General features: G+C 43.9%; 1 protein-coding gene across 2 annotated transcripts in view; it reads right to left on the bottom strand.

Annotated features, from left to right (window-relative positions):
• ANAPC1 (anaphase promoting complex subunit 1) overlaps positions 1 to 15,798 on the bottom strand; it is a 76,959-nt gene that overhangs the window by 18,178 nt on the left and 42,983 nt on the right. For both annotated transcript variants that reach the window (XM_033100903.1, XM_033100904.1), the window contains exons 27-36: positions 14,862 to 14,980; positions 11,737 to 12,008; positions 7,973 to 8,207; positions 5,747 to 5,838; positions 4,331 to 4,465; positions 4,158 to 4,240; positions 3,231 to 3,309; positions 2,458 to 2,532; positions 648 to 724; positions 69 to 159 (exon numbers count right to left, since the gene is read on the bottom strand). In XM_033100903.1, the coding sequence (XP_032956794.1) occupies positions 69 to 159; positions 648 to 724; positions 2,458 to 2,532; positions 3,231 to 3,309; positions 4,158 to 4,240; positions 4,331 to 4,465; positions 5,747 to 5,838; positions 7,973 to 8,207; positions 11,737 to 12,008; positions 14,862 to 14,980 (1,258 nt within the window). The remainder of the gene's footprint in view (positions 1 to 68; positions 160 to 647; positions 725 to 2,457; positions 2,533 to 3,230; positions 3,310 to 4,157; positions 4,241 to 4,330; positions 4,466 to 5,746; positions 5,839 to 7,972; positions 8,208 to 11,736; positions 12,009 to 14,861; positions 14,981 to 15,798) is intronic.

The following is a 15,798-nucleotide window of genomic DNA, read 5'->3' as shown; positions in this document are numbered from 1 at the left end:
TAAGAGAAGCATATTAAGATTTCGTGAAAAAAGAAAATGCAACAGAGTAAACTAAGATCACTTCTTACCAAACAGTTAAATGCTGATAAGTTTTCTGAACCAGCAAATCGAAAACCCAGAGACAGACAGGCTCCTGCAATTATGTAGACATGTGCTTGCCTGGAGACAGATTACAAGAAATGCCCTGCTGCCGTTATTCTGCCTTAAAATTGACGACTGCATCAGCTTGGAGTAAAACAGTGCCTATTCCTGTCCTCTTTACTGTCTGGGAGGGCAGGGCTGCGCCTCCCTCAGCAGTTGCTCCACTGGCCCCTGCTCAGAAAGGACGCCTCCTGCCTGCATGTCGCATAGGCAGCAAAAGAAGGTTACTTTTAAAACTCACTGCCATTTGTTCAATGGAAAGGATAAAAGAGAAAAAGGTACAAGTTAAATCTCCAACATTGGTTTCTGAGGGCAAGAGAGCTACACTTCAGACCTGAACAAAAGCAGCAAACAGGCATCATCTTTGTTAACGTGCGCTCGGCACTGGTTAGAAACAGGGACCCAGGCTTCCCCGAGTCAAGGGCAGGGCTGCGCCTCTACAGTGCATTCCCGTTCGTCCCCTGACAGAGGCTGGGTGCGCACGCGCACCACACTTCATAACTTACGACAGAGTCTCCAGATTCAAGTCCTCGGAGCAAGGCAGTTCAATCTCACTGAGTGAGATACTATTTTCTCGTATAATCTGCCAAGAGACAGAAATCAAGAATACTTGAACATTAATATTCAAGTTACAAATATTTGATGATCTGAAAAATAACACACTGCTTATCATGGCTGTATTTATATAAAAAAAAGCTTTACCAAACCATTTCATTCAAATGCCTATGTTTTAACCACATGCACGCAACCCAAGTTCCAACCTAAGATGAGCCAAGTAAGCACAGTAACTGAACAGGACTGAACAAATGTAAGCTGGAGGACTTACGTACATTCTGACTCAATGGCAGAGTGATGGTATTTCCTACCAGGGAGCCGAAACGCAAGATGGCAGCTGCAGAAGGGAGCGGGGCGGGCTGTGGGGATGAGCTGGGGATGGAGGGAACCCCACTCAGACGCACCCTTCTTAGCTGTGGGACGTTTCTAGCATTGAGCCTACCAGAGGTGAGGTTAGTCACTAGATGAATTCCCCAAACTGAACTGAAATGTCCATGTGTTAATCTGCAACTACTATGCAGAAACACGTCCCTTTCCTTTTGCTACAGGCAGTGAACGAGAAGTTATCTTAAAAAAAAAGTGTCTAGCTTTACCAACTAAGAACAGATTTAATCTGCTTCACTGAAAAAATACAAATTAAAAAGAAAAAGCTATATATTTTCTAAATATATGAACGCAAGTACACAGAACTCTGAAGATTTATTCTTATTGTTCTTTTTAAAAAACTGCTCAGGAGAATAACATTTCAAGATGTTTTCTATGATAAACCAATAAAATATTCAGAAGCCACTTTTGACAGAATCTTATGTACTAAATATCACCAAATCAAAAACTCGAAATACTGTTTCTCTTATATAATCTCTATGAGGTAAATAATTATGTTGGCTGATGCTACTTCTATCTTTCTTCCTCTCCAGTATTTATTTTAAATTTTGGACTCTATTTACTCAGAAATTGAGTGGCATTCTAAAAAACTGATATAACGCCAAAGTGAGTAATTTTTATATATATATATATATATGTGTGTGTATATATATATATATATGTATATATATATATATACACACACACGGGTCACGTGATTATAATATCCATGTAAGGTGCTTAGCTATAACATCATCGTGACATGCTTCTATTTTGACAGCAGGTATTTATAAGCTCTATTTTTTTGTCTTCAAAAGAAACTTGAAGGCCAAGGTTTGAACCCCAGCAGGGCCACGCACTGGGCCTGGGAAACACTAGCACTCTCAGGGATAAACAGATTTATTTTATAAGCAAAAAGGAAATGAGACCACCGCACATGGACAGTTGATCAAAGGGCTATGTTCATTTACAATATCTGGTCTGGAGTTTTTACGAAGGGGTCTGCTTATTTTTAACTATTTGGCTTATTGGATAAATATGCCATAAAGTAGTTACAGCGAGTGATAACACAGGAGATTTAACTTGTCACAAAGTAAAGTAGCATCTTAGATAATGTGTACCTAATTAGGATAAAAATGTCAAAAATGCTTTTTTAGGGTACCCTGGTATATTTAATTTTTAAAAGCTACAATTTCTTGGGATCTGGGACCAAAAAGGAAGGCTGGTCTGTGGTCAGCACACGAACTTAAAATGAAAGTTCCTATGCTTTCAGGAGATATCGTAATCATCAAAACTGCCTTCCTAAAAAGAAGCATCTAATAGGGTTTTGGAAAATTCCACACACAAAAACACATAATTTTATGCTATTAAAGATAACCAATATCTATCGTGTCTTACCTGAGGGACATTGCTGTCAACCCACTTGGAATTTGGTAAAATATCATCCCACAAAATCAGGCATCGAGCAAGTGTCTGAAAAACATAATACAGATAAAATTAATTAGAGCAGGCAAAGTTCACAGATTTTGTAAAAAGGATATTGTTAAACAGAATAATTTAAGAATCAGTTTCCAACTGATGGCAATTTTGAAAAATAAAGTAAGCATATAGGATCAACCTAAGCTACTCGTTAAAATAAAATGAACATTTAGATTTTAACACAGAAAACTAAAATTGAGTTATCATCAAAGTTTGGAGAAGCTGGAGAGTACGTTTCAAAACTTGTTCCATAAAAGAAAACAAGAAAAGAGACACAGCTCTGGCTACATAATTTCAAGGCTTTCCTATGCCAAAAACATAGAAGTTTAAACAGTACAGAGGGAATAACCTAGGCAAGCAGCTGCTGCCGTTAACAATCCTTAAGAGTAAGACTGCCTCCTTACTAATAAGGAAAACAGCAGCGAAGCCCCAGTCATATGCTGCTTGAGAGGAAATCTTCGAATGATAATGTGAGAAGCTGAAACATCAACTTCAGGTATTACAGGTCAATGTGGTTGCTTTTCCTGCATTCTTACAGCTAAATGTGGGAAATCTCAAAAGAACACCACCAATTACAGGTATATGACGCATTTAGAGTAAAAGGTTCCCTTGCAGAAACACTTGGATTTGCAAACCAATCTGAGAACCAGACAGACCCATGTGAACAGAAGTGGGAAGCACAAAGTACATACCCTAAGCAGGAGGAACTCTGGTTTCACAAAGTCCAGCAAGTACATGGTGTCAGGAGCTCGCAGCCAATCGGCAATGGACCTGTTGATGAAGGCCATCATCACTCAGAAGAGGCAAAGAATCGAAAGCCCAGACAGACTGCCTCGTCTGCACTCCAGCCGCTGCCCCATTGTCTTGCGTAGTACTTTCCACCCTCTAACGTACCATTTACTGTGTGTGTGGGTTATGCCTTACTATGACGTAAGCTCCACGAGGACGGATATACTTAGTTTCATTTTGTTTGCCAAGAAAGCACTAACATACACACTCATCCAAATAGATGAAAAAGTATCTGTTTTTACCCACTTTGTTAATTTTGCATATATTCCCTTTTTCTAAGAGGAAGAATTACAACATTGAAACATTTCTGGAACCTTAGAATATTTTTTAAGTTAAAAGACCTAAAACAAGGTTAATGTCTCCTCCCCAACTTACTCTTTTGCAAAATGTAAAATAAAAGCCAAAGGTCTGCTTTCAAGCGTCAGCACTAATCGTTGGGGATGGGAAGGTAGATGGTGGGGTCAGAAGGAAAGCGGAAACCACTTTTGTAAATAGGAACCAGGAGAAGAATAACGCTAAGTAGTTCTGGCTTCCCCAGTCCTCACAACGATATGCACATTTAATAAAAAGGAATTGGGCATTTTGCGATTGTCAGTGACATCAACTACAAAACAGCAATGAGTACAACTGGTGATTATATTGTCAAATATTAAAATAGCAAAATACATCGTTTTTAGATAAAAATGTATATAATCTGAAGTATTTCAGAGTTAAAATCAGGGTTATCTAGCAGAGGGGAAATAAACACATTAAGATACTTTAGTTTTACTACTGAGGTCAGAAAGGAAGTCACGCTGTCATGGGAGCGAGGGGTGGGGGGGATACAATACCTGTTGTTGGTTTTTAAGTAGATCATAGCCAGAGCCAGAGTGGCACCTGGACACGTCACATCCACGTTTATGGTGTCTCCTTCCTGTCAAGAGACGTTTACTCGTGTAAAAGACTTGTGTGTGAATTATTATAAAATGACACGGCTGCGAGCCAGCGCTCGACCGGGACTTACTTTGATCTGGTAGCTTGGAGACTTGCGCTTCTCCCTGTGCGTCCCCGCCGGGCAGCGCCGGTGGCCGCCGACCGTGTACTGATAGAGCTGCTCGGGCACGTTCAGGTCGCACATGCCTATCAGATTGCTGCCGTGCTGGGGCCGAGGCAGCAGACACAGAGGGGATTATGCAGGAGGGTCCACAGCACATACAACCAGAGCACAGTGCACGGGCGCTCTTCTCCAATCAAATGAACTACACTGTACTCAAGCTATTAATAATTCACATTAAAATTACACTATTGATATGGTCAAGTTCATACTTTGATTTCACAAAATACATAAAGGCTTCAAAGCACAGGAAGTTGCACTGATAGCCAAAGAAAATATTAGGTATGCAAAATGAACTTGCACTAGGAACGTCTGAGTCATTTCATTATTAAGCCTGTGAACCTTCGGACACCACTTATTGTAACAGTAAAAACAACTTCTTGCATCCTTACTCTGTTTCAGATATTATTCTGTGTGTTTAACATAGATTAACTTAGTTAAGATGACGATTCTATCAAATAGCTACTATTTTTATAGGTGAGGAGAGTGAGGCACAAAGAGAGAAGCCCGGGGAGACACAGTGACCAAGTGGCAGGGCTGGATATGACACAGGCAGCTTGGCACCACAATGCATGGGGTTGCTTAACCACTGGATGATACTGTGTTTAAATGACCTGACTCCCTGGTCAGGACCAGGATGAAGCTTTTCCATTGGACCATCTCCTCTTTAGTTCATGTATAAACGTGAAGAGTCAAACTCCTGACAGTCACCTTGCTTTGTATGACCTAGTTTCAGTGTGACGACGTGTGGATAGCTCTCCAAGGACCCCACATTCCTGCTGTACTCACTGAATGAAAGGGGTTTGATAGTTCTGGACCACGTCTCACGATGGGGTTGGAGATGTGTCAACATGACACTGCCTCCCGTCACAGAGCAGATGCTAGGTATTGTGGCACATTCTGTGTGAGGCCTGGGAACGCCAGGGTGCCAAAAGTAGGCTCTGGTTTCTCTCTCTAGCAACTACGACAGACTCTTACAGGTCCTCGTCATCCACACGTTTTCACTATTTTCTGCGTCCTGTCTCAGTGAGCTGTCACTTCTTCATCTTATGTCTTAAAATCTTTTTGAGAAATTTCATTACCTTAGTTCATTCATGAATACGTATATCTAAGCCCGGGGAGAGAAAGCTTAAAGCCCCACTCTTTACTACACTTTCTCTCCATTTCCGGATCTAGCACTTTGCAAAACATCCAGGAAGAAGAAAGAGCAGAGGATCAGGTTAAGTGCAGTCAGGGTAAGGCAGAGCGGCGCTCAGCCTCCAGGGTCCCGAGACTCACGCCCACATGCACGTGTGGTCACACAGCCGGCAACGGCAGACTGCTTACCCCCAAGCAGACCATGCCCAGGGCCAAGCCAGCCGCCAAAGAGTAGGACTCCCTGTCGGTGCAGTACTCCATCTCCGGGCCCGGGGGCCGCCCTGTGAAACAGGAAACAGCACAGTTCATGTGGGCCTCTAAGCTCCTCACTCACAAAGGCCTTACAGGGAACTTTCTAGTGGGGTGCGTAAGAACTGTGTGTGCCATACAAGCCCACTCAGAAAGACACGACATCACAAATGGTGTCCACGACTGTCACTATACTACCAAAAAAGCCATCAAATGCTTCTTTTAATATGCCAACTTGAAAGCAATGACTTTAAAACACTGTGAAAACCTGGGTTTTACTTAAAAAAAAAATTTACCAAGATGGAGGAAAAATATTTTTAAAGGGAGGGATGCTCAAAACAGTTTTAATTTTTAATCTCTTACATTTTGTTTCTGCTTTATTGTTTTCAAAACCATTCATTCGATGTGGTGTTGAAATACTGATAATGGACAGGTTAAGTGTCTAAGCACGTTAAATATTGTGTTTCCAGACACTTATTTTGACTCTATATGCTACTGAGCTGCCCTACTATGGCAGAATTTCTGTGCAGTGATCCTAAGTGTGGCCAGTGCAAAATAAAAACTTTTAAAAAGCACCCCATAACTCTAATTCTACCTTTCAAGGCAGCAAAATGTATCATATCTGAAGACCTCTCTCTCTAAAATGTATCATATGTAAAAGACCTCTCCCTCCACAACGTATCATATGGAAAGACCTCTCCCTCCAAAAAAAAGTTCACACTCCTGAGATTTTATCTCCAGGAAAAAAAACGCAATTTTTTTTTTTAAAGAAAGAAATACTGTACAAAAGTGATCAGCGTAATGTTTACGCATAATGGTGAAGAATTAGAAACAACTTGAATCCTAAAAACAAGAAAACAATTAGGTAATTTACAGAACACCAATTCAGTGATATTAAACAATATAAAATTCATTTTCAAAACATTTATGGCAGTGACATATGAAAAGGGCAGTACGGCTATTCCGTCTGCAATTACACACAAGAGCATAAGCATTCTCGTGTGAATCCAGTTGAAACCCTTGACATACAACACGAAAGTGTGCTGGGCTGAGGGATGTATGACGACATCACCAGAGGCCACTATGGACCAGACAAAGATGTGATGTCACCCTGTAGGGGAGCAAGCTTCCGAAGCCAGTCGGGAGGAGCTTCTGAGTAAGTGTCACAAACCAACAACTTATGTTACTGCACATTGTGGGCACCGGAACGTCTCAGTTTTGAGGATACTTCATTTCATCACTGTAGTAGGCTACACTGTTGGTCCCGATTCTTCAGGGCCCCGCGGTGCCAGTGCTGTCACACCCAGTCCTGACAGAGCCTCGCAGGGAACCTGAGCAGGTGACTAGCTTTGGCCTGGGATCTCAGCGAGCACAAAGTCCGCAAAGGTCTGACTGCGCTTCCCTCGTCTCGTTCTCCCTCTGGCCCTCTGTCGTCACCCTAGGAGCAGCACACCCTCCCGCCTGGGCCCCAGAATGGGGCCCCTGGAACAGAGCCAGGGAAGCAGCCCGCAACCCTGCAGCCAGAGGCACTGGCCCAGGCCAAGCGTGTGCTGTGCAGCCGTCTGGTGCAATCGCTGCCTGCTGCAGTCACTCACGAGAGCAAGGTACCTTCATCAACATATCCTGAACATCGGGAGGAAAGATCCTGACGAGGACAGGAAGAGGCCAGTGAGTGAGCCTCTCAACTCCTCAACAAACTAACGCCCACAGCATCGCCACTGGTCAGCAAAAGGTGACAACACGTAAGACAGACTTCCCAAAAGCTCTGACTCAACTGAAAACCCAGAAGATGCATTTCCTCACCAACATGCCGACCAGCATGTATGGAGGCAAGCAGGAGGCCCCCTTCCATCCTCCCGGAAGTGCTGTTGTCCCACAGGATAACACCGTGTTGAGGACTGTTTTGAGTGCAGACCCCGCGAGACCTCGCCTGGTGGCGACACAGCGGACACTGCCCGCCTGTGATGGAGAGGCTGCCTCAGCGAGGCCAGGGAAAGACACCAGCTTGGGGAATAGCACTTGTAGTGCTATTCGTACCAAATCACTCTAGCCTCACCAGAGCTACTGGTTTCTCCTTGATTGTAACAATTTTCCCATCATTTCTGCTCTGGTTGCTGTGGGGAGGGAAACGCAAGCCCATAAGACACAGCACTGCTGACACCATACCTATCTCAGCCAGCAGCACCTCCGCCGTGTGCCTGTGGGCTGTCCCTTGGTACACAAGGCCGATGCCCACTACCGCGGCCACCTGGACGTTGTGCGGGACATCCAGCTCCGTGGACGTTGGGGGTAAGAGCGCAGGGACGTGGATGCTGAGCAGCCGAGTGACCGACATGTCCATGGTGCCCAGCTTCGCGGCAGACACGCCGAGCAGCAGTCCGATGCTCGTCATTTCATGACCCTGTGACAGACAGGAAATGAAAACCGAGTCACTTCCAAAGCAGATAAGTGGTTTAAATAAAATACTGCCTGACAGTACCTTCACGAAGCATTTGATGCGACAGGCACCAAGAATACAACAGCAAACTAAACAGCCATGGTCCTTGCCCTCATGAAGCTGGTGAAAAGCGCTCAGTGGACCTAATCTAGATTAGGAGGGGCGGGAGAATTATTAGGAATCACTGAAAAAGTAAAATTTACAGTAGGACCTGAAGGATGAGTACAAAGTAGCCAGGAAAGTGGCAGAAAAGGAGGCACTCAACTTTAGAAAGTGAGAGAATGATGTCAAGTGAGAGACGAACAGGTAATCCCGAGGTGATGCAGAAACGAGCCCTCACACTGATGCCAAGAGCAGCCAATGGGGAAAGAATCATCTTTTCAAAATAGTGCTGTGATGGCTGCAGTGAGGCAGGCCCCTTCCTTATATTCCATACAAAATTATCTGTAAACGGATCACAGAACTACATGTAGGTGCTAAAATTATAAAATGCTTAGGAAAAAACACAGGTGGAAATCTTCGTGACTTTGTCTTAGTTAGTGACTTCGATATGACACCAAAGTACAGCAACAAAGAAAAACAGATGAATTAGACTCCATCAAAATTAACAACTTTTATGTCTCAAAGATACCATCAGAAAGTGAAAAGACAACCCAAAGAATGGGAGAAAAATTCTGTAAATCCCTTTTCTGTTAATGGACCTGTATCTAGAATACATAAAGGATACACTCAATAAGACAACCCAATTAAAATATAAGCAAAGGGTTTAAATAATCCCTCCAAAGTAAACTTACAAATGGCCTATGAGCACATGAGAAGATGCTCAACATCATTAGCCATCAAGGAAATGCAAACCAAAACCACAGTGAGATATTTCTTGACACCTACGAGGCTGACTATAATGAAAAAGACAGACAATAACAAGTGTTGGCAAGAATATGGAGAAATTGGAAGCCTTAGGTACTGCTGGTGCCATTGTAAAATGGGGCAGCCACTCTGGAAAACAGTTTGGCGGTTCCCCAAGAATTTAAACAAAGGGTTACCACACAACCCAGCAGTTCCACTCCTAGCAATATACCCAAGAGAAATGAAAACATACGTCCAGAGACACATACATTTTTATAACAGCATTATTCATAATAGCCAAAAAGTAGAAATAACCCAAATATCCATCAACTGATGAATGGATAAATAAAATACAGTCTATCCATACAATGGAGTATCTATTCAGCAATATAAAGAAATGAAGTGCTGATACAAGATATAACATGATCAAACCTTGAAAATATTATGCTAAGGGAAAGAAGCTGGTCACAAAAGGCCACAGATTGTATGACCCCATTTCTATGAAAGGTCCAGAGTCAGCAAATCCATAGAGACAGGAAGCAGATCCATGGTTGCCAGGGGCTGGAGGGAGAGTGGACCAGAGAGCAACTGCTCCTAGATATGAGGTTTCTTCAAAAGGTAATGGACATGTTCTCAAATTCCACAAATATACTAAAATCCACTGAACTGTATACTTTGTGGGTGGGTTTGTATGGCATAAAAGCGAAAGAGCTTATGCCAAGACAAAGAGTTTGGTATGTCAAGGAGCTAAAGCGGCCGGGCAGCATGGTGGGCATGTGGGTAGCAAGAGGAAGAGCGGCACGCAGTAAGGCTGGGGCATGAGCAGGGGCACACTGGATCCGAGACGCACATTCGGAGCCATAGAAGGTCACTACAGGAAGTGACCTATTCGGGGCGATGGAAGGCCACTACAGGAAGTGACCTATTTGGGGCGATGGAAGGCCACTACGGGAAGTGACCTATTGGGGGCGATGGAAGGCCACTACAGGAAGTGACCTATTCGGGGCGATGGAAGGCCACTACGGGAAGTGACCTATTCTGGGCGATGGAAGGCCACTACGGGAAGTGACCTGTTCGGGGCGATGGAAGGCCACTACGGGAAGTGACCTATTGGGGGCGATGGAAGGCCACTACAGGAAGTGACCTATTTGGGGCGATGGAAGGCCACTACGGGAAGTGACCTATTGGGGGCGATGGAAGGCCACTACGGGAAGTGACCTATTCGGGGCGATGGAAGGCCACTACGGGAAGTGACCTATTCTGGGCGATGGAAGGCCACTATGGGAAGTGACCTGTTCGGGGCGATGGAAGGCCACTACGGGAAGTGACCTATTCGGGGCGATGGAAGGCCACTACGGGAAGTGACCTATTGGGGGCGATGGAAGGCCACTACGGGAAGTGACCTATTTGGGGCGATGGAAGGCCACTACGGGAAGTGACCTATTGGGGGCGATGGAAGGCCACTACAGGAAGTGACCTATTCGGGGCGATGGAAGGCCACTACGGGAAGTGACCTATTCTGGGCGATGGAAGGCCACTACGGGAAGTGACCTGTTCGGGGCGATGGAAGGCCACTACGGGAAGTGACCTGTTCGGGGCGATGGAAGGCCACTACGGGAAGTGACCTATTCGGGGCGATGGAAGGCCACTACGGGAAGTGACCTGTTCGGGGCGATGGAAGGCCACAACTGGAAGTGACCTGTTCGGGGCGATGGAAGGCCACTACGGGAAGTGACCTATTGGGGGCGATGGAAGGCCACTATGGGAAGTGACCTATTCGGGGCGATGGAAGGCCACTACGGGAAGTGACCTGTTCGGGGCGATGGAAGGCCACAACTGGAAGTGACCTGTTCGGGGCGATGGAAGGCCACTACGGGAAGTGACCTATTCGGGGCGATGGAAGGCCACAACTGGAAGTGACCTGTTCGGGGCGATGGAAGGCCACTACGGGAAGTGACCTATTGGGGGCGATGGAAGGCCACTACGGGAAGTGACCTATTCGGGGCGATGGAAGGCCACTACGGGAAGTGACCTGTTCGGGGCGATGGAAGGCCACAACTGGAAGTGACCTGTTCGGGGCGATGGAAGGCCACTACGGGAAGTGACCTATTCGGGGCGATGGAAGGCCACTACGGGAAGTGACCTATTCGGGGCGATGGAAGGCCACTACGGGAAGTGACCTATTCGGGGCGATGGAAGGCCACAACTGGAAGTGACCTGTTCGGGGCGATGGAAGGCCACTACAGGAAGTGACCTATTGGGGGCGATGGAAGGCCACTACGGGAAGTGACCTATTCGGGGCGATGGAAGGCCACTACGGGAAGTGACCTGTTCGGGGCGATGGAAGGCCACTACGGGAAGTGACCTGTTCGGGGCAATGGAAGGCCACTACAGGAAGTGACCTATTCAGGGCGATGGAAGGTCACTACGGGAAGTGACCTATTCGGAGCCATAGAAGGCCACTACAGGAAGTGACTTATTCGGAGTGATGGAAGGCCACTACAGTTTTGATCAGGAGGTGACCTATTCTGATGACACTTTAGAAAGATCAGTCTGCCCATTATGAGGAAAATGGATGGAACAATTAGGAGCTGTCCCAACAGCCCAGGTGAGGCACAGTGCCAAGAGCTAGGAGATAAGTCCTCACCTTGGTCAAGTAGTCATGGATGTTGAGAGTGGCCAGCTTGGTGAGGTGCCCGTTCAGGCCCAGGGCCATGAGGAAGCCCGCGTACTCATTGGCCAACTCGGCGTGCTTGGGCTTATTGTATGCAATCCAGGCCGAGTCGATCTGCGAGGCGGGGGCTATCTTGAGGCCGGCAGCCACGCCGTTGTGGAAGCTGGCCCAGCTGGTCATGTTGGGAGGCACGTCGATGTTCCCGGTGTTGAGGTCCACCGTTGTGTTCCGGGGAGGGGCACGCCCTATTCAGGCAAACAAATTCACAATTCAGAGAACAGAAGTTCACAAAACTAAAACACTTACATTCAGATTCTTGAGAACAGAGATAACTTTTTCTACATTTGTAACACTGGGAATATTAGGTTACTATGAGTATTAAGATTTTATACATGTGAGTCAAACTTGATGCAGGTGGAAAAAAAACCTCAATTGTTTAAAGTAACTCATTGTCTTTTTTGCTAAAATAACACAGGGCTATAAGGTAACTGATGTCAATTTAACTTTGTACAGCTCTGATTATACCCACTGCTTTAAAATCTTTCTTTCAAGCAACAGGAAGCTTATTAAAAAAGTAAAAGAAGACTAGCCACTGTTATACTACATGAATAGTAAAGCCCAATATGGCAATGGTGACATTGATGTTAATTTTAAATATGCCATCTCATATTTTTCTTGAGACATTAAGGGGAAATGACATTTTAAAAGAGACAAAGACCTTTATAAATTCGCTCTATCCCTATCTATGTCTATCTCTCTCTATGAAGACAGATATCTAATTAATATGCTTCTGTTAAAAACACCAAACTCACTCAGAGACAGCTCTATAAAAAACATCATTTTATAGACCTGAGTTACACAGTGAACCTTAAGAGCACTCACTAAATTTAACATGATGGTCAATTTATTTAAGAGGATGTAAATTAAATGTCATGATACCATGTTCTCTTTGAATTCCTTTTCTTGAGTCTTGAGGTTTTGATCTACACTGTGTACAAGTAAATACTGAATTCTTTTTATATTTTTAATATTCTGTATTAGCTCAAGCACAGATAAATATTTAAAATATTCTAAATAATGCATAAAGTTACACAGTTCACTAGAGGTTTCAAAATGTGGTTTTAAAGGAGCTATGAGAGTCACGTAAAATCAATTTTAGATGGAAGCACAGTGTCTTACGTGCAGTTGTGTAGACACACGTACATATAGACGCGTGCACACATGAAGTAAAGTATGTGTGTCATTACCATTTGCTTTTCTTAAGAGCTAACTCAAATGCTGGTATATGACAACACCACACAGGCTGACAAGTTCATGAGTTACATTTTTACTTTCTCAAAAAAGGCACAGATTAATAATTTAAAAATAAATAAGTAAACTTTCTAAACACAACAATTCATCAAATACATAACACATATTTGCATACAAAAGAAAATGAAAGCAACGGGTGAAGCAAATTGACTCCAACAAGACTAACAACATATAAAAATACAACAGGTCATATCAGTGTGAGTTAAAGAAGTATATTAAGAAAGTGTTTTTTCCTAAATTATTATTAAATCAAGATAATTTTAGGGGAGGGGGAGCGGGGGGCTACCAGAATGACTAAAAGAATAAACTTGGGATTAACGTCATAAACACATTTTAAATCATACAAATGACCTAAATGTGTTCAGAAAAAAGAAGACAATGATTCATATACTTACTTTTAACATGCACTCAAGCATCAGGTTTAATATGGTTTAGCATTTGCCAATTTTGCATGAGGTTCTTTTCTAACTCAACTTTTTCTATGAAAACCTTCAAAGAGTTGAAAGACTAATGAAATGAACACCTAATACCTGGCCCTCCATCAAGAGTCAACAATTGTTCAGATTTTGCCATAGTTACTCTATCTCTCTGAGAGAACAATCACAACAGTGCGGGTCACGGTGGAGATGAGGCCTGACAAGGTGACGCTGGAGAAGGGAGCAGGTTCTTCACTCAGCGGGCCGCATGACTCACATGCTGCTGACAGCACAGCTGAGAGGGACCCTGGACTTTTAAAATGACACAAACTTGAAATACTATGGAATTATATTTATGTATCTTACATGCTACCCATTATGCATGCATTTTGTACGGGTCTCTAAAACCTCATGTGCTCTAAAGGATTTTCAATGGTAATTTCCACTACACGCCACTGTCGCCTGTAGAACACTCACACCAGCACCAGATGAACTTGTGCTGCAAAATGCCCTGTAATCCAGATGCTGGCAAGGAGCCCTGTCATAGCCGGCGGAAGTGAAAACGGGTGTGGCCAGGCAGAAGCTCCCTGACAGGATGCCGCTTCAGAGCCTGAAAATCTCGCTGTCCTGGGAGTCATACTTCTAAGCAATTATCCTACATAAGTAAGATGAACACACCCCATCGATAATTTCTAACAATATGAGGTTGTTCATATAAACTATATTCCATTGAAAAACTTGAGCAAATAAAAATGAAGCGTTGGTAACAAATGATTACACAATACTACATAACACACAACTGTACAATATGTATGCTAGATATGCAAGGATGCCCACTGTACAGTACATTTTTAAAATAATTTATAAAACAGATTTCAATTTTCTGATAACTAAGCAAATATAAAATCATAAAATGCAGAAATGAAATTCAGAAATGTATGCACCAAAAGGTTAACACTAGAGAAGTCCAGTAGCAAATGGGACGACCGTGAGTATATCTTCTCGTTTTTGTACAAGGATCATGTATTCATAATAAAAAGGAAGACATTTTCACACTAAATACTTTTACCTTTTACACTTTAAGATTCTTTAAAGCTCAATAATCTCACCATTACCGATAATGTTTCTAAACTTCGCCAAGAGCCTTTTCGTGTCTCCCATGGTCTCATTAAATGCAGGAATCAGCACTGGGCTACTCTATGCCCTGTGTTTAGTCTGGTTTGTTATCTGCTCTGTGACAGCCACTAGGGTAGCTCTAAAGAAGACGGGAAAGACTTGGGGTAGCAAGAGCCTGTCTCCACTTTTACTTGGCTAATTCAGAACTCCAATGAACATGTACTCAGCCACGTTCCTTCCTCGCACTTAACATACCAGTCAAGTTGAGCTTGGGAACAGGCAATGGCTCCGTTGGAACCGGATGGTACGAAAACAAGGTGAACATCCCTCGTCCCACCGGAAGGGCCATCGTTCGCTGGCACAGCTGCAGCAACCTATAATGAAAATTGAAACCAACATGTGAAACATTTTTAAGAAAAATAACTGGAATGCAATTTGCAGGTAAGTATTTGAAAAGAAGGCATGTCGTGTAAGATGAAGTCACATCCCATGAACCCACAGGAAAGTGTGCTGAGTCAGCCCAATGCGTCCGTTCTCAGGTTGTACCCTCACTCCCACTGGGAACTCTAAGGGGAGATGCATTTTCCTTCTTTTCTTTCATATTTGCTTTGAGTGAAAACCAGCGGGTCTACAAACCAAGCCAACTCTCTAAGTGTCAGAATAAGGGAAGCCTGAACTTCTACTCCAACTGGACCTAACGCTCTCAAAGGAAACTACTGTCCGCTTGTGTTTCCTCCCTGTGTTGTCTGCAGTCTAGCTGCCCTCAGTACCCCTGGGTCCTTCTCCATCATTTTGCCAAGACAGCCTCAGAAGTGCCACCTCTGTGGCCTTGCACGAGGACAGAAAGAAAGTCCCTACACTGAAGGTCAGTGGATTCCATGGTATCTGCAGGGAAAACACAGAATCTGTTTCACTTACGTGACAGCTGGGATTTATAGGACTGACTGGATCAGTGACGTTCAAGGTTAAAGTGGCTTCTATGGGCTATTTGTTTCTATATTAAAATAAACCACCTTCCATAGAGCCCCTTAAAACAAAACAAAATTGAACAGAAACTGTGAAAGCAGGGGCATTAGAACCAGAAAACGCTTAACACAAGTGATACCTGAAGACACAGAAACGCCCTTCAGAAGCTAACATTTTCTCTGCAGACAAAGCTACGTACAAGCACGCTCTCTCTTTAACTGCACAC

This window comes from Rhinolophus ferrumequinum, assembly GCF_004115265.2.
Source record: "Rhinolophus ferrumequinum isolate MPI-CBG mRhiFer1 chromosome 13 unlocalized genomic scaffold, mRhiFer1_v1.p Super_scaffold_3, whole genome shotgun sequence".
Lineage (NCBI taxonomy): Eukaryota > Metazoa > Chordata > Mammalia > Chiroptera > Rhinolophidae > Rhinolophus > Rhinolophus ferrumequinum.
The sequence above is the reverse complement of the archived record's forward strand: the minus strand, read 5'-3'. Positions and strand labels throughout refer to the sequence as shown.